This window comes from Phasianus colchicus, chromosome 2, assembly GCF_987193195.1.
Source record: "Phasianus colchicus chromosome 2, bPhaCol1.hap1.1, whole genome shotgun sequence".
In the NCBI taxonomy this organism is placed as follows: Eukaryota; Metazoa; Chordata; class Aves; order Galliformes; family Phasianidae; genus Phasianus; species Phasianus colchicus.
The window spans coordinates 54,654,134-54,680,504 of NC_143437.1; the positions used below are offsets into that span (position 1 = coordinate 54,654,134).

The 26,371-nt window shown below is 40.3% G+C and overlaps 1 protein-coding gene and 1 long non-coding RNA gene across 3 annotated transcripts in view; one reads left to right on the plus strand and one right to left on the minus strand.

Moving 5' to 3' along the window:
• LOC149919034 (uncharacterized) overlaps positions 1-26,371 on the minus strand; it is a 65,866-nt gene that overhangs the window by 30,191 nt on the left and 9,304 nt on the right. The gene's annotated exons all lie outside the window — the stretch shown is intronic.
• IL20RA (interleukin 20 receptor subunit alpha) lies at positions 940-23,627 on the plus strand. 2 transcript variants are annotated; one of them, XM_090135722.1, is made up of 8 exons: positions 940-1,414; positions 11,558-11,694; positions 13,794-13,923; positions 15,570-15,748; positions 16,352-16,524; positions 17,609-17,753; positions 18,284-18,423; positions 20,547-23,627. In XM_090135722.1, the coding sequence occupies exons 3-8, from the start codon at positions 13,850-13,852 to the stop codon at positions 21,468-21,470; spliced, it is 1,635 nt and encodes a 544-aa protein (XP_089991848.1). In that variant the 5' UTR covers positions 940-1,414; positions 11,558-11,694; positions 13,794-13,849; the 3' UTR covers positions 21,471-23,627. The 2 variants fall into 2 exon arrangements, with proteins under 2 accessions (XP_089991848.1, XP_031466903.2); XM_031611043.2 differs by lacking the exon at positions 11,558-11,694 and having other exon boundaries at positions 944-1,414; positions 20,547-23,620.

The window sequence follows — 26,371 nt, forward strand, 5'->3', positions numbered from 1 at the left end:
AGGGCTAGTTTCAGTCTGTATCATACTGACAGACTTTAGCCCTTGTGACAAACCGTCCACACTGGAAGCTCAGCTGAAGCTTTCCTCAGGCTTAAGCCAAGTCAGCTGGGACATTTCCACGAATAAGGGCAGGGGAAAAACGCCACAAGACCTCTTCTTCCCACTTCTGCTTTAAATGCCAATAATTTTTATCTGTAACAATTCAAGGAATTTCAATGGAATGTGACAAAATTTCCAGTTAGAAAACAGAGTATGATCTTTCATCAAAGTATGTCTTTCTCTCAAAAAAAACCAAAAAAAAAAACAAAAAACCTGGCCAAAAAATTCATTGACAGGAAAGACATTGAGCTTCAACTATCTGAACTTGCTATAGGGCCTATCACTACTGCATGTGTCCTTCAGTCTGAGAGCAAGGAGGATGACTAGCTGTGTGACCAAGGCTTTGGGCTGTGGAACCAGCACTGAGACCCATCTTTCTAATATCACACTCACATAGTGGGCCTATGTATCTGCACAAAGGCACCACTGCCCCATTTCTAAAGCAGATGGCAAACCCACAGGAGATGCTGGGACAAGATGTAGAACTGCAGAGACAGCTGATTGGACCTGGGAAACACTGCACACCATGTGGGAACAGCATGAGTCCATCAGAAGCTCTACCACAGTAACAATCACCGTAAGTTTACCACGTGCACTTCTTCATTTCTAATATTTTTCCACCAACCATTCACAGCTTCTGCTGTGACCACTGCCCAGACACCTGCACTCCAGACATTGCTACATGCTGGAGCCCTGAAACGCTCAAAACTCATGAATCTGTTTACTGTCTGACTTGCACAAACTAAAGTCCATTCCCACGCAGGTGAGACATCCACTTCTAGACACTGTCTCTCGTTCTATACAATACTCATGCTGGTCCCTATCCAGATCATCTTGGTATGCAGCTCTGCAGTGACACGATGGTGCTAGCTTCACATCGGCTTACAAGTCTCGCAGACTTTGCTTGCAAGATCTTCCTTTTAAGCAAAAAAGTCTAAGAGGAAGTGGCAGGAAGGTAGAAGGCTAGGGTGAAAGACTGAGACACAGTGGCGTAGCAAAGCATAGCTGGGTCAGGCAGGAGGGGAACAGAACGGCTGGGCGGACAGCGGGTCGCGAAAGCCGTCAGCTGATTAGCTGGAAGGACTCCTCCGAACCAGACCTCCCGAAGAAGCACCACGGCTCCCTTCAGCCCCGCCCCGGTCCTCGGAGCCCCGCCCGGCTCCTGCCCCAGCTCCTGCGCGGTGACGGTGCGGGAGCTCCGTGCGCCCTGGCCGGGAGATGTGACCCATGGGCACTCGCCAGCCGCGGCGGGGGGCGGCTTGGCTGCCGCTGTTGCTGCCGCTGCTCCTGCCGCCGCCCCCCGCGGCGCACACAGGTGAGTCGGGGTGAGATTCGATGCGATGGGTTCGGCGGTTTTTGTTTTGTTTGTGGATTTTTGTTTTTTTTTTTGGTTTTAATCACTTTGCATCGGTTCAATTTCCATATTTTTGTCCTCTAATATTTAGGTGGGATAAGAGTTCTGTGTGCTTCTTTAAGGCTGCTTCATCTTCTCTACGACTGTGCTGGAATTAGGTTTTACAACTCTGTGTGTTTTCTAAATGTTCATTTACTTTCAGTTGTTATTTGACAGCATGCTCTTGGAGTACTTCTTGTTCTATACGTTGCGTTAATTCCCTTAATACTTCTAGTATCTTCCTTTGTGCTTGACAGCCACAAGTCCCCAGGGTCCCACCTGAGCAGTAAGAGACAGGTTACAGCATGGGGCATGCTAAGTTTTGGCAGAGTTCTGCTCTGCATGCCAGCCCCAGCTGTGCCTCCCAGCAGAGCAGAGCAGTGCCCCTGTAGCAGCCTGTGTCAGGGCAGTACAGAGAGCATGAAAGGTGGTGGCTGGAATGGGTGAGTGAGCAGTCTGGTTAGCAAGGACTTGGGCAGAAGCAGAGATGTCACCAGATGAGAATAAGCTCCTACGCCTAAGCTGCTGAATGTACGCCTGTGGTGGGGCCCTGCTACTGCCAGAAGCATCTCACGGGATTTCTTTGTTATATCCCTCCAGTATATACAGTGCAAGGCATTGAGGAGATTAGCAGAGCTTCTAAGAAACAAATCCCTAACCATCTTTGTGCTCTGTCTCCTGCATATGTTACTGCCTAAGCTAAGCATGCAAGGATGGTCTTCTCCCATCTGAATTTACAGCAAAGTTTCCAGATCTGATGAGAGCTGGGCTGTATTAAGAGCATTCTTCGTCCCAGCTGCTCTTGGACATTACAGTTTCAGTTAGCTTATTTGACAAACTATTCTGTTATGCATCAGTTCTTTGGCTCTCAGGGACACGTGCTCAAGCATACCTCCCATAGGGCCAGTTTCCTTCCATGCAGCTGACCATGCTGCGCTTACCTCGTCAGGGTCTGCTGAGCACTGGATCAAGTGTTTGGAAAATTTGTATAACTTCCAGAGAAGGTTTAGAAAAATGTCAAGGGGGATAAGTTGGCTTTGAGTAGTAGCTTTACAAGGGAAGAGGGAAATATCTTGCACAGTCTTGAGTTTTAGCTAGACATCTTCTCTTGGTGTGCAAGATAGTAAAAGTTGTTTTAACACGCCCTGTCAAGATTTTGCTAATAACGGAGGAAAAAAACACACATGAGGTGCTGATCCATCATAGCAGCTCTCCCACTCTCTTTCAGCAGTGAGGTTATAGGTACATCAGTCTCCTATGGGTCTTTTCCTCCAACAGAACAAACCTGGGTTGCCAGTCACCAGCAGAGCCAATCCTGCAAATATCATAGCTGTCCAAGGGCTGGGTCTGCTGCTATTCTAGGAGCAGCTCACAAAGGGGCCAGGTGCTGTGGCAAGCAGTCTGACAGCAGCACTTCACAAACTTGGGTTCCTGCATCTCACAGGGTCTATACTACGCATGTCCTTTGGGAGTCTGCTATTTAATTCATCTCCAAACCAGCTAACAAGCAAAAAAAGCCTTTTTATGGTGTGATACTGGATACAGTCCTACCCTTACTTGTGTATGTTAACTGTTCTCCAGGTCCCTGAAAGTTAAAGTACTGCTGTCTGGGGCTGTGTGCCTACCTCACAGGTACCTTTGCAGTGCGCACTTACTACTGTACTTCATTGGGTTTTTACAAATTAGTGCTTCATTCACTGCTAAAAATCTGTGCTGTAGTACTAATGCATAAGCATGGAAAATGCAAAATGGAAAATGAAATTAAAAACAAAGGAAAATCCATTGTTTAATTAACAGGATCAGGAAATGCGGCAGTTTCTCTATACACGTCAGTTTAGAAATTTTTTTCAAGCAGCTCACAAGGTTAGGGAAGGAACGTTGGGATTCTTGAAAGCAATAGAATGTCATTCTAAGAATTTACCAAACTCCATCCACACACTTCTAGCTGAGGTTTCCTTAACCATGTTTTTCTGTAGTTAGAGAAACCATTAAATCTATCTTGTAGATACATACTTATTCTGTACTGTAAAAACAGAAATATTGTGCTGAACTTCAGGGATGTTTGCTGTTTTCATTCAGATGAGGCATGTGATTTTGAAGCAGATCTCTCATTCCTTGCACTTACTCTACCTTTGTCCATGTTGGGAAGCATTCTTGGCACTGGATTTCTCTTGGATGAAGCTGACCTGGAAGGAGTGTTCCAGGAGTCCATCTAATGCAAGTACAGCTAGTACAATCTTAAAAGGAAAAAATAATGGAATAAGTCTAGAAAAGATTCTTTTTTTTTTTTTCAATATTGATATTTCCGTGTAAGAAATCTACTTGTGCTGGCTTGCTTTATTCACCAATGTAGACATAGCTGTAGATGCAATTGAGTTGGTAGGTGGCTGTACCAATTACTTTTCGTACAGTAGGATCTTGAAAGCTTCCTCCTTTTAATGTTCTCTAATCATTGCATAAATTACTTGGTCTGCACTGACACTGACACATCTAGTCTAATTTGCTTCTCTCTTTTTCCACGTTATCATGGCATGTGTTTTATTTTTACTGATAAATATGTTTGCATTTTGAGAAGCAGTCATCCCTTTAAGCAGACTTGTTTTCTTCCACAGTCACTAGAGTGCTGAAACATACAAAACATCTCTTTTTATAAAGGAATTATTCTGGGAAATACAAAATAAAAGGATGGGATCATAGTACGGGCCCTGGAGCTCGAGATCTGGAATCTTGCTTCTGTCCAAGCACTGTATTTTATCCTGTGAAAACCATCCAAAAGGTGGGCAATGTTCCAGCGCTAATAATCCGCTTCTTTTCCTCCTCACCTACGCACAGTAAATTACTGGGAAGGCGTGCACCAAATCTGAATTTTTGAAGGAAGGGCGGAAAAGAAAAGCTGATCTCAAAGTTCAACAGTGCAGAGATGTTTATGTACTGACACAGGTGATCTAAGGTGTATTTTGGATCTGAGAAAAGGCTGATCTGTTATGTATACACAGCCAGTAAGTATTAGCTGAAGTGTTAAATAGCAGACTGAAGTGTCCAATATTTCATATTAAATGCATGCAGCATGTGTGTTATACACAGGCTGACTGCCCTGTGGATGTGCTCTGTGATGTCTTTGTGCTGTGAAACTTCACTGCTAATAGTGGAATTGTCTGGAAAGGCTGAGCTTTGTGTGCTGCAGAAGGAATTTTTGTGTCTTTTATTTTTCTGTTCTGTTATTTCTGGCTCTCTGCAGCATGAAGGAGAGAAGAACAAATGTAACATAGTGATAATTAAGAGGATATGTTGGCTGAAGGCAGACTACAATATATGCAGGAGTGTTCTGAGCATACATTTGAAAAACTCACCCTTATTTTCTCACCATAACCTACTGTCTCTGGTCAGGTTGTTTCAGATAATGCCACAGTCTGTGCCCTATGTGTTGGCTCTGCTTACAGTTTCCATAACTTGTCAAATTCTTATTGCCTGTTAATTAGGGATGTAAATAGTGAGAGTAGGTAATTCATCCCATAGAGAAATTTGAATGCTGTTGGGAAATTGGGATTAAAGCCCAAAACTTACATATGTTTTGCAGTTCCCAGTGTTACCATTGAGGTTCACCTCACTAGCTTATAATCTTATCCTTCCTTCACAGTTGTTCTCCAGCAGCTTTTGTATTTTTAATTCCAAGACAAGCAAGTGGTTAGTATTACTCAAGTCATTTGTATATGTGTGGTGTGGTTTCTGTTTGTTTTTGTAGTTGTGGCTTGTACAAATTGATTTTTACTGATTGATTTCTCTCCAAGATTTGGTGTTGATTGTCTACAACTAGAAGATTAATGGCTGAGGTCATCCTTTATAACCCAAACAAGACCTTTGTTTAAGAAGTTGAGGTTTGTAAAAGCCTGAATTTTGGAAATCAAGTCTATCTGTAGATAAAAATGACTTTTTATTAGAAAGCTGTGTTTAAACAGCACATCTGTTTGTGCTTTATTCTTAGTGTACTAGTAACTTACGGAGTTTTTATCCACTGCTCATCATATCTTGAAGAGTACAATTAAATTAGATGTAGCAGAAAGACATGGCAGTGGGATGTGGGACTGGAGGTATAGGGCAGTTTACGTATGAAGAGATTTAAATAAGTTCTGCCTCTTTCTCATGGAAAATAGATGACTGAAGGGGACTGCATTCATTTGTTTTTTTCCTGGCTGGCTGGCTAACTTAAAGAGTATTTTAAAGTAAAGGAAGGGACAGGAGAAATACCACAGTTTCCTCTACTTCATTGCCCAGCATTTTGAGTTACATCTCAGATGGCAGCTGAGCTGTTAGTCAGCCTCCCATTTTTCACTTCCTTTTCTGTGATGGAAATCCAAACGTGTCCAGAAAGAGTTATGAAAAGAATGTTGCTTTAGGAGAGGGAAAGAGGTTACCCAGATTTATGTAATTGAGCTTAATCACACTCTATGCTCAGAAGCTCTGTGGTGACAGGAGTTACTTTATTTGATAGTAGATTATAAAGGCTGGAGAGAGCAGTAAGGCTAATACTTATTTCATGTGGTTCGGTTTTTTGGCTTTCCTTGTGCCTTCTGGAGATATATCAGTATCCTGCTGTTAGGGTGTACTAAATCAGAATAGAAATGTACAGGATGTGGCTTAGAAACACTAAAACTGTGCCTGGAGAGGGCTGAGACACGTGTAATTGCTGGCAGCTTTTTCACATTGTGAGAAGGTAGCGGACAGACAGAAGTAGACCTGTGTGACTCCTCAGATGTAAATCAACCTGTAGCAGACAAACATGACAGCGAACTTCTCCATCAGCACAGTCCATGGGCAGGAACAACATACACGTGTATGCTGTTCCACTGAACTTCAGAAATGAAACATTGTCCCTTGGATCCAGCTGTGTGTCGCCACCTTGAATAGTATTTCTGAGGCGGTCTTTCCTAAGTTGTAAAAGAAGTAGGTGATTACACTGAATGACTTCCTCTGTACAGTGAAGTCACTTTGGACCTGTAGACGGGGTAAATGAGGCAGAAAATCATGTCTGGTGGTTTTAACAAAAAATACTTGTGAAGTCCAGGAAAGACACTAAAAATAATCCGATACCTATTATTAAATGACACTGTCTTGTTCACATCTGAACTTACCGTGGGAGCACTCTGAACAGTCATACGGTGCCTCGAAACACACCACAGTGTACCTCAGAGATTAGCAGAAATGGGCAGATGCCCCAGGAAACCTTCCGTTCTTGTGAGTTCTCTATAAGCAGTAGCTTCCCAAAGGCACAAGAGATGAGGTACTGTCAGCATGCTGGGTGCGTTAGCCCTGCCTCTCAGCTCTCCGATGCAGAAGGAAGTGTTCAGCCTTTTAGAGCTAGCTTTCCCTCAGAACTGAGGGCTTTTCTTCCACTGACATCACATTCAATCTCATGTCTAGGGGAAAGCGTACATTCAGAAGATAATATTTCACTAATTCAGATTTCAAGAAAAACAAAACCCCTTCCCTGGACAAGCTGAGCAAGGAGCAACAGTCTTTAGGCAATAAATAAAATCTTAATCAAAATCTAAATGAACAGCCACTGTTTCATAGATATAAGCACTAAATTGTGGCTCAGTTTATGTAAATATATATATATATATATATACACACTTTATGAAAGGGTACATTAGGATTGGTCTGCAACACGTTGTGTCAGAATTCAGCTGATAACTCTGACACAGCAGCAGTTTTACAACACTCCTTTTCAAAAAGAAATTTACTTACCCCTTCCTTGCATTTTGTAAAGTGTAAAATGTCAGAAATATTTGAATTAAGCACTCACTTTCTTGGCTGCTGGGTTGTAGTTGGTCTAAGAAGCAGTAAGTGCTTCATGCTAAATATGTTCTCAGGAGAAAAGAAAATCCTCAAACATGAAGCAGTTTGGCTATTTTTAATATTATATAATTTCAAAACATCTGTTTCAAAAAGCAAATGAGCTTTTAAAATTAACTTAGTTATTTTTGACAGAAAAGTACTTCTGCATTTCAAACTTAATAAAATATCTTCCAAGAAAAAAACCCACGCACCTCTGATGAGTGATGATTCTCAAAGTCATAATGGGGTTGTGAGTAATCTTAGACTTTCTGTCAACCTGTTTCATGCCAATATTGATCACTTAAAATTAATAGAAAACATACTTTCTCTTATTTGACTGCATCAGGGACAAAGTTTTGCAGTAAGACATTGTTGGGTAGTATGAGCTCTACCCTTGCACTCGCAAACTTTCAAAGTGGTGGGGGAAAAGCACTTGGGTCTCCAGGATATGGTGTGGAGAAATAAATGTAGGGTTTCACACAAAGGAGGGGAACATGGCAAGGCAGGCCATACCTTGTACTGGCACCCTCTCTTCATCCTACCCCGATGATCTCCTCAGTTTCACCTGATTCCAATGGCAGCCTGCCTATTTTTTTCCACAAACAAATCCACATACTTTGGTCTTGTCACTCATATTTTCCTACCTCTTCTGTAATTATTTCTGCTTTTCTGTCTGCTCCACCATCTCATTTTCATTTAGTCCAGTGACACTGTTTCTGTCCCCATCTTTCTCTCCGTTTTCCACATACCCCTTATAAAGAGGTTGTGACTGGTGGGTTTGACTCTGCTTCTGGAAGGGCAAGAGTTTGCTCTGTGGTTACCTCTCGAGCACTGTTACGATTACAACAGGAAATCACCTCCACAATCCTCCTTCAATTCCCACCATCACTGAAGTAAAAGGGCTTCACTAGCCCAGCTTCAGTGCAGAAGTCCCAGAGTTCCAGCAGCCCACCAGGAGAAAGACAGGATGCTCCATTGACTCCTGCCTGCCTCCTCCTCCTCCTCACTATCCAATCTGTTGAATTCTAGAAAAGAGCTCATAAGAATCAGCATATAGGAAATCTTTCAGGCTGACTTTGTTAAACAAACAAAAAAAAAGTTAACTCGTCTCTTTTAATTGTTGTAAAGATGACTAATATCAGGCAATGACATTTGCTAACGTGTATTCCTGGCTCTCTGGGGTTTCCCTTCCTCTCTGTAACTTCTGATCTCCCGTTTTGGCTCAGTTCCCCTGTTTACTATTTCATGCACTCCCTCACATTCCTGCATGGCCAGTGCCAGCTTGCTTCAGACTGTAGATATGCCAGAAAAGACAGTCACAGCCCTCTGCTAGCAAATGCTACTAAACATTATGTCAGCGGACACTTGTTCTGAGTACAGCCATTTTTATAACATACTTAAACGTGTTTGAGGCAATATTTTTCATTGCAAACAATGTATTCATCTAAGCAGATGAGCTGGAGGAAGAAAAAAAAGAGTATGAATTCAGCAGCAGAGAAGGAGCAAGTAAGATTGCACATTTGGTAGAAGTCACCCACAGCTGAACAGAAAGACAGGGCAATGTGTTACAGCACAGCCAGGAATGAACATCCAGTGTGCTCCATTGCTCCTAATTTACTTGGTATTTCACTGGTAGTTCTGATGCCAGTGAAAAAGGTGAATCAGGAACTTGGCACCTCTGAATGTCTGCTACCTTGTGGAGATGTGCAAGTTGGATTAGATCAATGGCCCTGAAGTGGCAGCTGCAAATCACAAGGCGTGGGGAGTGAATGTCCACTGTGATGCTCTTCATCTCAGCGTCTGGGGTAAAGGAGCCACTACCATCAGAGGTGGTCCCAAGGGCCACTTCTGCATCAGAAAATGTAAGAGCAATTGAAGTCAAAGTCTTCTCTGTCACTGTCAGAAGAGGAGTTCTTGACTTGTATAGAGGCAATTGATGAGGAGCACCTGCTTTTTACTGCCATAGGTGTTGAAAAAGCTGTGTTGAAGAAAGACTTAAGACTCTCCTTTCTGTTTTAATTCTTTCCACATCTCTCACTGACTTAAAATACATCGAATAGTTATCTAGAGGTATGCTGTGACTTTCTATGTCATTTTATTTTGTTGGAAAATTTGGTGGGACAGCAATCCTCATAGCCATGACACAATAAAATACAACAGGTGATCATTTGGATTGAGAGCAGCACAAACACCAATACTGACACAGGACACGTTTCTGTGGCAACAGCTCAGTTTTCAGTGGGTATTTGTCTTCTCCCCATCCTGTAACTTTAGAAAAAACAATTCTATATTTTTGTGTATTTATGTATGTTTATACTTTGCAGCTGCTAGGTTGTCTAAATCAAGAGACACGTTAACAAATGTGTTCACAGTGAGAGAGCTGAGGCAGCTGCAGCTATATTTGTCCTGCAACACTGACATTAAACACAGCCATTTATCACTGAATTAGGCAGCACTGCCTCCCTACAGACAAAAAGCAGACACGCTGAGCAGATAATAGTTATAACTGGAAATTAGATGTGCTTATATTTGTGTAAGTGTGCACACATATATTCAGGTGTATATAGATAGAAGTGGCTGTACCCAAAACAAGGTTTGAGCAGTAACAACTTGAGCAAGGCATATACATGGTGCTGAGCTGCGTGCGCTTAGAACCACATTTTTCAACCCAGCAGGCACTTTCACAAAGAGAGGATGAGGCACCTGCTGTGAAGTCTTTTACTCATGTGAATAGTCTCACTGACGTCAGTGGCCTTTTTCGCTCACATGTGAAGGTGTTTTCAGGCTAAGTCATATCTGTTTTGAAGAGTCTCACAGTAGCGTATTCTAAGATCAGGACTTGGCTCTTCAGTGTGGTGGTGAAATTTACAAGCCTATATTACTACATTCTTTCCAGTCCAGGTGTGCAAAGAATTATAAAGATATGAAGAACACCATTGCTCAAGGTTTGATTTACAGTATTTCCAAACACGGTAATAAGAGCTCCAGGTTTTTTTTACATGCAATAAATAAATAAAGGAAATTATTTCATTATACTGGAAAGTGATGACAGCGATTGCAGACTATCTATGAGACAGGCTGAACCTAGAAAAGCACATTGCGTGACTGATTTGTGCTCTCACGTAGGCCACTGTAAACTGAAAACAATTCATGTGACATCCATGCTATTAATCCGTTAATGGAAAGAAACTTGGAGTACGGTGGGTTATATTTTGTTTAGAGATGAGATACTGAAATAAGCAGCTGATAACTTTGGGAGATGCAAGCTATGTCTACACGCTATTTTATGCACGTGCCTCCTGATATTACTGAGCATCATGGAGACATGAGGGAGTTCTTTCTTAGCTCTTCTCATAGAAATAGTGGAGTATGGCAGTTTTATTCCTGTTTTAAAGATGCAGAATTGAGGAATAAAACACATGTGTGGTTTCTTCACGGGCAAACAGATGCACCTACAAAAAACACATATAGAAAGTAAATCTCTGCTGTAGCAGCTGATGGAAAGTTAACGGTCTCTGTCCCTCTGCCTCCCAAATCACATTGAACTTGGGGCAAATTGCAGTGTGTCTGCAGTGTGATAGTGCTTTAGATCTTGTAAAGATAGAGCCTGTGGGCTCTGCTGGCTGAGATTGGCTCATCCACTGCAGTCAATGTTTCTGTTTTGAAACTTCATTTACCACATCAGAAACCACGCTAGGCAGAGATAAAATTGAAAAAAAAAAAGTAAAAAAATTTAAAAACTTTTTAAAAACACGTTACTAGTTTAAAAATATTTTAGTGTAACAGATAAGTTCATGACTCCTGCCACTTTAAAATGTTTAAAATGTTTTTACTCAAGGTTGGGCAAATGTCAAAAGGTGCAGGTACACAAAACCGTTCAGAAAACCAGTGGAAGTAATTTGCTTTGTTTGTGATGAGCTGGCTGGTTCCATACACTGACCATGCATTAGCCCCATCAGCAGTACACATTTTATAAAACTTTAAAAGAAAAGAAGTGTGAAATGTGAGCTGACAGGGTAGGCTGTCCTCTACTCCACTCAGATATAACACTGTCTAATTTTTTATGAGGGTTATCAAAACAGGACTGGCAGTGACCTTAAGATCCCACCTGTCCCACTACCCTTAGGCAGAACCAGCTGTATTGTCTGGCAGATAGTACCCTGATCTGCCCTTTGAAACACCCAGAACCCTCCAGATAATCAGCCTTATGTGTCCTCTTCTGCCCATCAGGCACTGCTGTTGGTGACTTTTTCTATCTGAAACTGCCTTTCTTCTTTTCCTTGTTCATGGATGACATGGAGGATAAACTGTCCTTTCATGTGAAGAGTTGCAGTGTTGCCCCAGCTCCCTGACAAGGTCTATTTCTGGTAAGTTAGCTGCCAAAGAAGCAGAGATGGGGGCTGATCAGCATGGCTGCCATCTCCAGGGCAGGGAGGGAGAGGCATTGGTCCATCCTAACCAGAGAGAGGAACCAGTGCAGGCTGTGCTCACTGGCTCTTTTGCTTGTAATTAATGCAAAGCAGATGCCTCCCTTAGAGAGTCTGAGTTACCAGAGACATATCTCTTCCCCTTCTGCTGCTAGTTTGGGATTTTTTAATCTTGGCTGTGGAGGTTTTCAGACCCTTCAGTATGCACTTTATTTTATTCTTAATTCTCTCCTTGTTGGTCTTTCAGGTTTTACCTCAGTGTTCTTTAATGAGAAGCTTTTTATGGCTTTGGTTCCCCTCAACCTAAGAAATAAATCCATTTTCTATATCCTCCTGTTTGGGAATTGCAGCAGAAAGTTCATTTTTGCTTCAGTACTTCCCCTGCTCTCTACACAGATTTCCCAGTTGCCTTTTCCAGGACTTAGTCAGGGCTGTGTCACTTCTGGTTTTTTCCCTTCTTGTTCCCGCAATTGATGGCTTCCCTGTAGTCTCATCAACATTAAAGCAGGGATTTGGTGCAAATGATGAAATTTGATGAATGGATGATGATGGAAATTTGAAATGGATGATGAGGAAATTTGATGAATTTCCTGCAATCTATGTAATACTGATTTTGATTTGTTCTTCTTACTGGTATGCACTTTAATTAATTAATTAATTGTTTCTCCACTGAACAAATGTTGCCAACTTTTGGATGTTTATTATGCAGCTTCATGCTTACATTTGGAATAGTTTCACCTAGAGCAGAGGGGTTGTGGAGGACATTTATTTTGGTGGAAAGTGGAACTTTATTTTCTAGGTTATCTCCCACTTAGAAGAAAATGTTAGAGTAAAGCAAATGCCGAAGCCTTTGTGGAAGCCTCTTTCTGCTGCTTTTACATCCTCTGGCATCTCAAACTTTTTGATTTCATTAACTGATCCTGTAATATGAGCCCTTGTGAGATTACGGTCATTGGGCATTTCTGTGTCCAGGCATTCAAGGACATTCTACATACCATTGGTAAATAAGTAAGCTTGCCCTAGGGACTGTGCTTGACAAGATTCATTCTCCAGAAAAAAAAAAAAAAAAAAGTCACTGAACACCAGCTAAGTGCTAGGAAATAAAAGAGAGCAACATTAGAAACACTCTCCATAAACAGGTTTATGGAAAGCTGAAGATAGAGATGCAGGCATATTCTGAAGTTTCTTTTGAACGTTAATATGCAGAGGCTTGGAAAATCCAGGATTTCTATCATGACACTTTTAATATTTGGCCTTTACAGAATAGCTTTTTCTGACTGTTTCAAAGGCAACTAGAAATGAGTAAGTTGATCGGGAAAATGATGGGTTTTTTTTACTTACAAAAGCAGGTATGTGTTACACATGGTATGTTATATGCAATTCATACAAGAGAATGAACACTTTAGTAATAGTGAAATATACCACCAAGAAAATAATAAGGTCTGCTTAAGATCAAGGTCTGTTCATTCAGGCAGGTTCCCACTGTTCATGTTAATGTGTTGTATTTCCTCCTTTCTTTGTCATTTTTTGTTATCTTAAAAACTCAAAGTGCATCTCTGGAGGAAGAAGGTTCTAAAAAGTCCTGACAGACCACAGATTCACTTTTTCTCTTCCTTATTATGATCTCGTGGCCACTTGCAACAAGAAGCTGCTCCCCAGCAGCTGCAGCTTCAGGATTGATCTCAGGGCTGCTCAAAGTTGCTGGGGATTGGCTCACAGCTGGAAGGTTGGGATTCTGCCCCAGCCCCAAAGTTCTCTGCTTTGCAAGTAATTTAGCAATGTGAACATAGGAAACTGGGCTCTGAAGAGTCCTCGGACTTGCTTGCTTTGCTCATTTATTTCAAAAGATAGTTCAAAGAACAGTAATTTAGATGAGTGACATACCAGTAAGTGTTTGCTTTTTGACTTAATTGAGAATAAAGACAATATGTAGCAGTTTATGGCTTATTTAAAAAATAAGCTCCTGTTTGGTTAACTTTGAAGTATATGAATCTGCACATTCTTAGTGTATATTGTTCCTTTCTTATTTTCTTCCTCAGGAGAGTTGTATTGTTCTTTGCCCAGCCCTAGGAATGTTCATTTTGAATCTACAAACATGAAGAATGTCCTTCACTGGTTAGCACCAGAAGGTACAGGAGATGGAGTGCACTACAACGTGAAATACTCAGTGTAAGTGGGCTTCTTTATTGTATCCTTCACTGCTTTTTTTTTTTAGCATTTTAAATTTAAAAAAAAAAAATCTTCGTGCAAGATAGGGCTGCTAAAAAGTAAAGAAAGAAGAACTAAAGCATAGCTTATATTTAAGCGATATAGTTTTTAACTTTTACTTCTGATACTGCTTACTTCAGATCCAGTTAAAAAAAGTTATAAGGAAACTCTTCCTATGAAAGGAGTGTAGGATGTAACCTGAAGCCTTCAGGGCATTCTGCAGAAATGAAGCTAAGGAATGAACAGGGACAGTCCTGCGAATTGGCATCATGGTTGCCTTCTATATATGCTTGAATGGATCTGAGGATGTAGTATTTAAAGGAATATTGTAAGCAGACACAGTTTCATCGGTCTTTTCTAACACACTGAACACCCACAGGTTTATTTCAGTCCCCAAAGCTTCTCCAGTTTGGGAGTCAATCTAATGAAGTTTTCAAGTATTATAAACAACCAAGTAACATGATCAGAAACAGAGCTTGACCCTCCGTAGGATATCAAGGAATGTGAGTGAAGACCAGAATCCATTTCCTTCATTGCCACCAAGAGAGCGCTGGGTCATCGTAAGAACAGTACTGGAAGTTTAACTTATAAATAGGTGTAGCTCTGTTGACACGGATGTTATAATGCTCCTAGTCTTATCCCAGTCTAGTAGCTTTTTCATGACGCTAAAACAAATTTAGATCTCCAGAAGTTTCCTGCAACTTGTACTATTACTTAAAAAAAAATGAGTTGCTTTTGCACCTAGAGTCTGCAACCTCATTTCCCAGATCTTGCCATCTGTGCTAGCAGAGGAAAAACACAGTCCACATCTCTAGGAAAGGCAAGATTTCTTGACTGTAAAGAAATGAACAATAATCATATAGAAGGCAAAAAAACTCAGAGAGTGTTAGCTGTGCTGACTGCAGGTCAGCTGGTCCACAGTAGAGTAGTCATAGTTATGGGCCATCTTTCACATGTAATACAGAAATACTCATCTGTATCTCCAGTTAGCTTGAAAAGCAAGACTTTGAAAATGCAGTCGTGTAGATGCTGCCACATACCCTTATTAATTAGCAGTTAAATTGGGATTCTTCTTAGCATAATGTGAATTTAAGGAGTGGGAGTCCTGAGAAAATCCAGGCATAAATTTTCCAAGGAAACTTGGATTTCTTCTGCTAGTGCTTAAGATCAGTACTGAAGCATTATTGTAGCGTGTTTATGCTGCTGCTTCAACAAGAAGGATTTTGAAATGCATCATATTACAGATGCAGTCCTTATATTAAACAAGAAAAAAAAGTGACCAACAGCTTAGCACACATCTTTTCACAGCAGAAAGAGCCACTGGCCATTCTACAGAACATTCTGTCATCACATAGTTACCCTCACTCAGTTCTCACGTGTTCAGAATTTAAGTCAAAGCTGTGGAGACTGACGTTGAGACATCCATGTAAGCAAATGTGGACTTGAGTCAGTACTGCTAACATCCCAGTTACCTATTGCCACTTTTGAAAAGGACCTACACTGGTTTATTTTTCATTAAAAACTCATGTTTCTTTGTATATAACCAGGTGAATGATACAATGTCAGGAACGTTTGTACAGCTCCCTTGTCTTTCTCTTTCAACACAGATATGGTGTTGGCAAATGGATTAGGAAGCCAGAATGCAGGAATATCAGTACAACATGGTGTGACCTCTCCAGTGAGACTGCTGACCATGAAGAGCAATACTACGCGAGTGTGAAAGCCTTCCTAAATGGGAAGTGCTCTACCTGGATAGAGACGACACGATTTAACCCTCTTACAGACAGTAAGGAAAGCTAATCACAAAGCCAGGTGTTCATGGCCTTGGTTAATGCTGTGTGCTCAGACTGCATCTTCATAGTATGCAGTATTTTAATTTTAATGTATGTTTAGATTTTTTTGCTGCTGTTTGAGATTTATGCTGCTAGCAGCAGTAATTGAAGTCATTGTAATCTGTAATTTTTGTAATAAATCTTTACTCAAAGGGAAAAAAGGGGATGGCACATATACTTTATAAAGAACTCAGATTTTGAAAAGGCCCTATTAAAGCAAACAGTAATCATACTCGAAAGCATCATATCTCGTATCTGTACCAGATAATCTGACAATATACTGGTAATTCAGCTTGTTTTAGCAAATTTCGATGTTGTACATTCTGCAAGGTCACAAAACTTCCTAGGCAAAATTCCAAGTCAATGTTCAGCTTCTTACTGTGAAGTTTCTGTTACTTATGTGGAAAATAATTTTATATCAGTATAAATAAATTGTTCAAGTTTTTATTTAGACTACCCAAAATATTACAGAAATTCAGTATCATTCCCTTTAAGAAGTTGCACAGTCAAATCTTATGATTCACATAACTATTTCTTATAAGTTTTTATTTTTCTAGCTAAAATTGGCCCACCAATGGTAAATGTGTCTTCTACCGAGAAATCTATTTCAATCACACTGACTGTTCCTGAGAAGTGGAGAAGTCCTGATGGAGAATCTATATCTCTGCTTCAAGTGTATCCTGGCCTGCAATACAACGTGTCTGTCCTCAAGAAAAAGACAAAGAAACGAGTAAGCTCTGATAATGCTACAGAACTTTACCTATTAAGTCTGTGCACTGTGCACTGTAACACCAAGAACTGAAATAGGGCTCATAACATGACAGAAACTGTAGGATCATTGTCCATCTTTCTGTGTCAGGTAGACCAAAACTGGATGCACTACTCTAGATGAGGTCTGATGAGCATAATCCCTTCCCAACGCCTACTGGATCCTCTCCTTTTGACACAGCCCAGGATGCTACTGACCTCCTTTGCTGCAAGGGCATATTGCTGGCTCATGTTCAGCTTGCTGCCTATCCCAGCCCTCTTCAGCAGAGTTGCTCCCCAACCAGTCAGGCTCACCCCACATCACAACAAAGTGCATCCTTTGCCACCACATCTGAAAGTCTTCATTCTTCTATCTCTCCAGATTTAAATTCCATAAAGAAGTAATTTCCACCATTAACACAGTAGATAAGGAGGCATTTAGTGATTATTCATGAAAATATCCATTCTTCTGCTCCTGTCCTCCAGACACAACACCTATCTAGCAAATGTCTGAATTTCCAGAAAAGAGGAGAAAGGGTCTTACACCAAAAAAGTCCCCTTCTGTCAAAGGCTATATTAAAATGCTAAGATTAGCATTAGCTTGACAAAGAGCAGTTACTTTGGATTCCAAGACCTACATAAAAATTTATTTTAAGGCTCCTACCTTTACCAGAACATCCAAATTTGAAAGATTTTCAGAACCTGTATCATGTGCCTTTCATTTGCCTACACATCAGGAAGAGGCTCGTGTGGTATTTTATCTCTACTGCAACATCAGCATGAGAATGTGGGCTGGTGATGATACGTGAATCTACGCTACGTTGTGCAGTAGTAGTAGAAGGATGATTGAATGGAAGGTAAAATATTCAGAGATTATGTGACATAATAAATAACTTGAGTTTTGATTGCATTAGGAAAAAAAAGTGATACAGCTGGCAGTTACTGGAGTATTATTATTTATTTCAGGAAATGTGTTCTTGTGACAAATTTTATCTATAAAATTTTTACCTTTCTGTAAGTGAGGAGTTAAAGAGGAAAGGCAGACTTTTTTTATATGTATCTTCTAGTGGTTCTTCTCCGTCAGCAACAGCACCTTGGTTGTGCCCTGGTTAGAACCTGGAACAGCTTACTGTGTCAGTGCGCAGATCCATGTCACTACACCACTTCTACACAGTGGGTTTTCTAAAGAACACTGCATTTCTACTTTGAAAGGTATGTGTGAGCTGGCAAATTACAAAGTTAGAAAAAAATGGTGAATGAGTTTGTAATTTTTCATGTCTATTCCCTCTCTGCACATTCACACTGTTGAAATTATCTTTGACTTTAAGACATATTTGGGACCTGCTGACTGAAAGATAAGACAGTACCTTGGAAGAAAAGGCTCTGCATTCCTTGAGTCTCAATGAATGAGATCTTTTTTTTTCTCCTTGAATGATGCTTGGGAGTGACAGAGCTGGGACTATCTGAGGGGGTAGAAACTAGCAACAGGAGAGCAAAAGGGACGGATTGTTACTTCTTTTTACAGTTTTTTTAAACTTTTTTATAGTTTAATTTATTATCTAGACTAAAATAATAAAAGATTGTTCTGTAGCTCTTTTTTTTCCCCAATTTTGTGTAAATTCCTGTTTTATTTAAAATATTTGCATCCCATGTCCAAAAAGCAATATGGTAAATGTGTATGTTACTGTCTGAATACATTATTAAGTCAAGCAGTACAACAAAAATTTTTGCTTTCTTAACAGATAAAACAACAGATGAGACTATAACAGTTGTATTTGGATACATTCTGCCTATCGTGCTAGCTGTCCTTTTCACTTCAGTGGTATGCTGCTGTGTGCACAGGTACATTCATGTCAGCAAACAGAAGCATCCAACAAGCCTGGTAAGTATTCTTTGTTGCTGGATGATGCTGCCAGCTTTGGATCTCACAGCAGAGTTGTGCATTTTCCAGGTGGAAACCAAGGCTAACTGCAAATGAAATCTCTGGTTGCCATTCTGGTCAATTAAAACAGAGGAGTAACTCCAGTTAGCAACTGTGACTAGATATGAAAAGATGACCAAGGGTAACGAAGATTGGAATAGATCTGTTTGCTTGGGAAGGGTCAGTGCCACAGGCAGGGTCTGAGATGAACTGAGGTAGGTTCTGTAGGAAGTCAGCACTCCTCAAATGCATTCAGAAAGAAGCACAGAAGAGATCAGAAGAGATTTAGTGAACAAAAAATTGAAATCACAAACTAGAAGAGGAAGTAATTCAGGAGTACAGAATCGCCTTGATATTTTCTTGGATCATTACTAGGTGCTGCCAGATTTTCCCATGTATTTGGGAAGGTTTTAGCACAGAAAGGTTATTTAATCTGAATTTCAAGAGTTCTTTAATATACTGGATTATGTTTGCATCCAGTAAATTACCAACAAGCAAATTCTGTTATTTTTACTCTCCAAAGACACTTTCTATGTGTTTCTAGAGCCACTCTTTAAAGTTGGTTAAATTTTGGAAGGAACACATGAAGTCTAAGAAACGTTATCTGTTTCCATCTCATAAGCCCAGTGAAATTTTCTTACAGCTATCTATCTGTAAACAAGTTGATCAATCACAAATGTGCAGTCGATGAGCTCTGCTGTTAATCCAGTCTGCACGACACGATGTGGTGGCAGGTATACAGGAGGTAGTTTCAACACTTTGATCTTTCTAAAGAAATCCAGAGCAGCAGAGATAATAGGAGCGTTTTCAGAGGGTTTGGCTGCTTCATGAAGGGGTCAGAAGGAAGTAGCAGAGTAGCTGCTGCTGCAGTGTAGTCAGATGTGCTGAAACACCTGCAAATGACAAAATGCCAGCTTTGTCCTGGGTACAGGACATGGTAGGGGGAGATAGCAGTTTGCCACAGTTTGGAAAGCCAGAAGGACAGAGGTCCACAGCCAGAGGACTACTTAAAGAGAAATTCCCACTCAAGAGTAGACTAAACTCCAACTCTAGGAGTCTTTTCTCTTATAGCATTGTGTTGTTTTTGTGGGTCTTTTGGGAGTTTTGCTGGGATTTTTTTTGCATCCAGTGAACTTTATGTTAAGCTTGAAAGCTTCAGTTTTATTTCTGCACCTCTTAATTCAGCTCATGTTAAGATAATGAATGAATATGGAACTGCTGTTTTAGTGATGGGTTTTGCTTCTCCCAGTCTACAGACTATTCCACACAGCCATCCCCTGTGGTCAGAGGGAGGCAGAATAAGCAATTTGGTTTGGTCTGGCACTTCTGACCAGGGGAATCTTTCAGACTACATAGATTAGTGGTCTTAGTCCTCCATTCAGGTATGAAATGTTGAAGTGTAGCTTCTCATGGCTGTTATTCTATTGCATTTGCTTTTAATGTCTGCTATACAGTGCTTCTATCTGCTAGAAATACTAGTCATTTCAAAAAGATTGTATACTGTTGTTTATTTAACTAGATCATTTATTGCAGTCATAAATCCAGCCTGTGAGCAAACGCAGAGTGCAGGTTGTGTACACTGCTATATTTTCCTTCTCTGAGAGGAAACTTGATATTATTTAATCCTCTGTAAGTCGCACCTTAGCATGGTAACCAACTGTGCTTGTGGGATGTGGTTTTAACTGCACTTCCTCTTTGCTGGTTAAAGAGAGTGGAATAGATTTCTGTAGTCTGTGACCCACGTGTAGGTCTGATGTTTTCTCAGAGTCACTTGATTTTGTGCTGGTGGAAACAAAACCAGAATTTTGACAGAATTGTTCTAACCATTATTTTGGCGTAGAGAAGATGAGAAAAACGAAATTAGAGCTGATCATAATATACTTTTACTTCTGACAGAACAATAAAAGTGAAGCATTTTAAAACTCTTACAGGTATACATGATGAACTTCCTTTTTCCCTAAACTGAATTATTCACTCCTAATATGGTATAAAAAAGCTTCATCTTTTAAAAACAGACAGTAGTGTAAGAGGAAGCAATATGGTATTTTTATTACACTTAATTCAAAATACTTTTTGCTTTCCAGGTATGGCACTATACTGATAAATGCAAAGAAAAGGTTTTTATACCTTGTGAAAAAATAGTGGTCAACTTTATCACAGTTAACGTGGATGAGTACAAACCATCTCATGAATCCATTCATCCATCAGAAATGAAAAGCCCCCGTTATTATACTGTTTACAGTGGCACTGAAGGGAGAGATTTGTCTCCAAAAGAAGTGCCAGAAATAAAATACTTGCTGGATATTTCTCATGAAGAGATTTCACAAGAAGAGGACATTTTAGCTGAGGGGGACAAAACTGGAACAAAGAATGACCAGCCTGGAACAAAGAATACTTTGAGACAAAAAAACAGAGGGAGTGTAGAGTATGAACTTGGTGTAAGGGCTGAAGACTTCGGTCCTGGCCAAAACCTAGAAGAACTCAGTCTGAAAGAGAAGGCTTCTGCACCTGGGGCACCAGATGAGCCACAGACTGCTTTGGGAAACTTAGTTAACTTTAATACAGGAAAGGCATATTGCCCCCAGCTGGAGGTGAGGGCAACAGACCCATCTTTGGGACAGGAATTAGAGGAACTGAAGATGGCTGATGCAGTGGATGAATTGCTAGGTAAGACCCGTATCAACTTGGTGGACTCGGATGATGAAAAATCTGGGCAGACATCTTATCATCGGCTGGGAAAAATAGCACATGGTGTCACAGAGAATGAGAGTGAACAGACCATACTGGTGGACTGGGACCCACACACTGGCAGACTGTATATTCCTACTTGGTTCAGTGTTGAAAATGAGGTGTGTAAAGGAGTATTTAAGTGTGATGGTCCTAACAAAGAAGGAATTTTGTCCAGACTGTATGAGAAACAGGTATCTGAAGAATCGTCTGAGGACCAAGAAATGTGTCTGCTGCAATTTCAGGAACAGTGGGGACTGCATGTAGAAATGGAAGATTGAACAGCGATTTTCTAGAATACTGTACACCACAAAATCCTGTTTACTTTGCCAAAGAGAATGATGGACTCAGCGGAGCAAACATATCTTAATGTATTGGAAGTTTTTAGAACCGTCACAGTTGAACAACTTATTCATGATATTTACAACAACTTCCAGGCATGATATTGGTGATTTCAACTCCCATTATAGACCTCTCAGGTAAAATATAATGGTTGTGAGATTACCTTATTTTTAAAAAATAAAAATAAAAATCTCTGTAAAGAGGGTGCTGTTCAAGTTTTCATATGGTAATTGCTACTAAAGCAAAATATTTTGTTTTGAAAGCTGTTATTTTTAGCAATAAAAAGCAACAATATGATATTTTGCTGGGATGTGCCACGTATCTTGACACAACATAGCCTTTTTTATGTCTCATTCCTGCTAGTTTTAATGGGTACAGTTGATTTTTTGTGGAAGTAAAGGGTACCTCCACTATATGGTTTCTTTGTTTTATCTATATTCTATTTAATGAAGACATTCTAATCTATTTTCCATGAAAGACTCAACTGGAATGTCTGGTCGCTTCCCTACCACTGCTCAGATACACATCCAACAAAATTTCTTCTAACAGGTACAGATGCAGGTTCAGAAAACGTGGGGGAGAAGGTAGCAAGCACTAGTCATATTTTACTCTGAGGGAAAATACAGTGTGGGGGAACTTAGTAATACACCTGCAGTCTTACTGGGTGGACTGTGCCTCACCCAGCTTTAGCCACTAGCAGTATAGCAGCTGTTTCATGGTGAAATGACTCACGTCCTGCAAGTGACTGTTCCTCCCTAGTGACTTTAATGGCAGCATGACTAGCTCAGATGGAGAAGTATGCTCTAGGCTCACCAGTGCTTTTCCAAGTATATCCTACTTACCACAGCAGACCCAGAAAGTGTCCTGGTGAGCTTTCTTTTCCTACCTAATGTCCAAAACAGGACATTCAATACAAGTTCACTTTTTCTCCACATTCTGTAATGTTTACTTAGGATAGTAAAATTACCAGACATTCTAGAAATTACCTACTAAGGTAGGTGACACTTCCTTTCAAAGCCTGTTGGACCCTCTTCTCCTTAACAGACTTCTTTTTTTTTCTTTAGAACACCAGAGTAAATCACAATAATGATACGTTTCATTTTCAAGGAGAAACAAGAAAAGAGAAAACTTTTCTATTGTGTCTAATACTCGTAACCTCCAATACATGGTGTAATTTTGAAGGAAGAAATTTAGCAATATCTTTTTTTATTGTGATAATTTATTTGTTGCAGGGCTTTGGCTTTTTCTTTGAGTATTCATCCTCTGGAATATCTTAGTTGCAGTCATAGATTTTAAAACGAGAAATGACAATCAAACATTTCACACTGATGACTACTGATATAAAAAAACAACACCAAAAAAACCTCTCAACTGTCTTTATAGCAAGGATATATATTTTGCAGCAATGTTACATCTAAATGCTTATATCATGTATTTATCCTTCAAGAGATTCACAGAGGAAGGTCACAGCTCAGGCTGAAATAAGAAAATAGTTGCAGAGTGTCTCTGAGAAGCTGGGAAAAGGACAGAATTTCTGCTGTTACAGACCAGCTTCATTAAGCCATCCAAAAGTAGTCCCACTATTTCCTAAAGATTTCTTAACTAACTAACCTCTGGGATCACAGTCTTCCAATTGTCTTCTGTGATATGGGCACTTGTTTTTTTCCTCCCAATAAATAACTTCCTTTTTTTTCCTGTAGGCTGCTGAATTTTATTCACTTATTCCTGCCCTAAGATCAATTAATTGTTCATCTTGTATATCTTCCATACAGAAGAGCAAAGATGCTCCAACTCCTCTACTAGTTTGTTTCTGCTGCCAACCAACATTCCTTGAAAAGGAAGGCATCTTTATATTTGGCTTGCATTTTCTCTGGTTTTATTTCCCAGCTATTGGTGTGTGCAACAAACTTTGCCCCAATGGTTGTGCAAAGACACATACCACGATCATGTCACTGCTGATTAAATTTGAGAGCTTGATAAATAAATCATACAACTTCATTTCATCCAGTTCTTTGGTCATTGGAATCCCCTTTCTGCACATACAATCGTATTTTTTAACCTTCCATTTATAATTCAGTTGTATAGCAATTAGTTTCTCTCTTGCACTTGAAAAATGGCATCACCTTCCTAGCTAACACTACTTGTGATCATAGTATATGGTATTGAGATTCTTGTAATCAAGCTGCATTTTCAGGATAAAATTTCATGATGAATAAGTTTGCAGATGACACAAATTTGAGTGGCAATATCAAGCTGCCTGACAGGCTAGAGGAAAAAGATGCCATGCAAGGTCCTGCATCTGGGACGGGATGATCCCAAGAACAAGTACAGACTGGACAGAGAATTGCTCAAGAGCAGCTCTGATTTGGGGGTGTTGGCTGATGAAAGACTCAGCATGAGCCAGCAATGCATGCTTGGCCCAAAAGGCCAACCACATTCTGGGCTGCATCAAAAGAAAAGAAGTGTGACCAGCATGTCGAGGGTAGTGATTCTGCCCCTCTGCTCTCATCAGACCTCACCTGGAGTACTGTGTCTAGTTCTGTGGCCCTCAACACAAGAAGGTCATCAAGCTGTTGGGATGGGTCCACAGGAGAGCCACAAAGAAGAAGAGAGGACTTGAGCAGCTTCCCTAGAGGGAGGGGGAAGGGTTGAGAGAGTTGTGGCTTTTCAACCTGGGGAAGAGAGGGCTGTAGGAGGACCTTAGAGCGGCTTTCCAGTACTTGAAGGGGCCCTACAGGAAAGCTGAGGAAGGACTTTTTTTGAATGCCAGGACAAGGGGAAATGGCTTTAAACTGGAAGAGAATAGGTTTAGATCATATATTAGAAAGAAAATGGGAGAGTGGTGAGACGCTGGAACAGGTTGCCTGGAGAGGTTATGGATGTCCCCTCCTTGAAGGCTTTCAAGGCCAGGCTGAATGGGGCTTTATCAAGCTGGTCTAGAGAGAGGTGTCCCTCCCTACAGCAGAGGATTGGAACTAGATGATCTTAAAGGTCCCTTCCAACCCAAACCATTCCATGATTCAATGGCAGATTTAAGTTTCAAAATAGTGGCTAATTTCTGGGCAAATACATTTGCAATGCATTTGTTGCTTCCTTTTAATCTTAATTTGTTTTTAATTCACAACTGATACATTATGCAAGCAGTCCTTGTTCATTTTTATAAGATATACTTTCAAAGTTTTCTCAGGGTAATCGCAACTGAAAAAAAAAGAAGGGGAAACTAATGACTTTCTTTTTTATGCAAATAATTTATCTGGTTACTTAGCCAAGTTCTGGAATTGATTAGAAAGAAAAACGTGCATTAATTTCCAGCAATACTATAGCAGTAGTATGTTGAGAGCATTTTTATTATCCTCAAGGATGTTCATGTTTTGCCTTAAACCTTTCTAATTATATGCAATTGATTAGGTGTGGTAGATTCAGCAAGCCAAACAGTCAGCAAGGAACAAAATACTTCCACATCAAACTGTTACTCTATCTACAGATTTCAACTATTAATCACACAGAAGATGCAAGCAGTAAGAGAACTGACGCTTTCTCAGTCTTTAATACTTCATTAAACTTTGGTTAGCCACATTTAATGGACTCAATGCAGACAAAAGCAAGGCTATATATATAGGCTACACTAAAACACAAGCCTACCTATAGCCTTAAAGTCTGTGATTTTGAAAACAATGTAGGAGGTTATTAGAACTAATAGTGCATTGAGGACAAAAGAACATAAACTTCTTAAGCACAACAGCACCTCTGTTTGTACAGTTGATGCGACCACTACTAGAAAAATAGCACCCAGTTTACAAACTAAGCAACGTCATGAAGATAGAAGGTAAATGCTGCGATGGAAGTCTAGCAGTGCTCTTTTGAGCTTGAAAAACAGGAAGTCTAACTATCAAAAATGAGCTCTAATGGTGATGAAACTGATAGCTAGGTGTGGGCACACACCATTTTGGAAAAGGAACTGTAATTGTAAATGTGGCTTGCTGCCTACAATGTAGAAGGAGTGACAGGGTTCTCAAAGGAGTGACTGAAACAGGCATCTGAGCACAGGATACACCTGTGGTCTGACTTACAGCAGCTCCGGAAAAATTACTGCACAAAGAGAATGTGCTGATGGAAAAATACGAACATGGCTTGCAAAAATACAGCTTGAGCTGTGCACATAGTACAACACGGACTGCAGACTAAGAACCTGCACAGTGTGGGAAGTTAGTCAGATGAGGAAAACATGATAACTGCCTAATACAAGATGCAGGATAACATGGAGAGAAGTGATCTAATTCTTATAAGGAAAACCAAATTTCACATCCGTTGTATGCAAGCAATCTGGACTTCGCAGAGCACTCCAATCACTTAACAGAGAACTGCTGCTTTCTTGCTCTGCTGGACTGGACAGGACAAAGCTGAGATGAGCATGTTCTCTGCGAAAGTGAGATCAGAAAGAGTTCTGATATGGGCAGTGGACAAGAAGTCACACTTTGCAGAAGTCAGCAATGCATTAGCATCAGTGATGATCCAGTTATTTGCAACACACAAACAGTGCACTGATTAGGAAAGGTGAGGCTCTGGAATAAGCTGCTTGCACTGCTGAACAGATAGCACAGCTCTTCCTACAAGGGCTATGAAAAACATTCGCAGGGCCTAGGAAATTCACAATACAAAAACATATTTGTCCCAAGCAAAGAAATTCTTCAAGTTACATTATTAATTGATGGTACTCAACTTCCACTGATTTCAAATTAAAATTTAAGTGAAGCTTATTTTTAAGCACTTCACTGAAGAGAGATGACTTCCTGAATTTGATACTGACAAATTCTATCAATTTTTATCAAAAGAGAGTTAA

Coding starts and splice junctions, on each gene's coding strand:
- IL20RA (XM_031611043.2), top strand. CDS start 1,327: ATGGGCACTCGCCAGCCGCGGCGGGGGGCGGCTTGGCTGCCGCTGTTG. Junction 13,924..15,569: donor TACAACGTGAAATACTCAGT/GTAAGTGGGCTT, acceptor CTTTCAACACAG/ATATGGTGTTGGCAAATGGA. Junction 15,749..16,351: donor ATTTAACCCTCTTACAGACA/GTAAGGAAAGCT, acceptor TTATTTTTCTAG/CTAAAATTGGCCCACCAATG.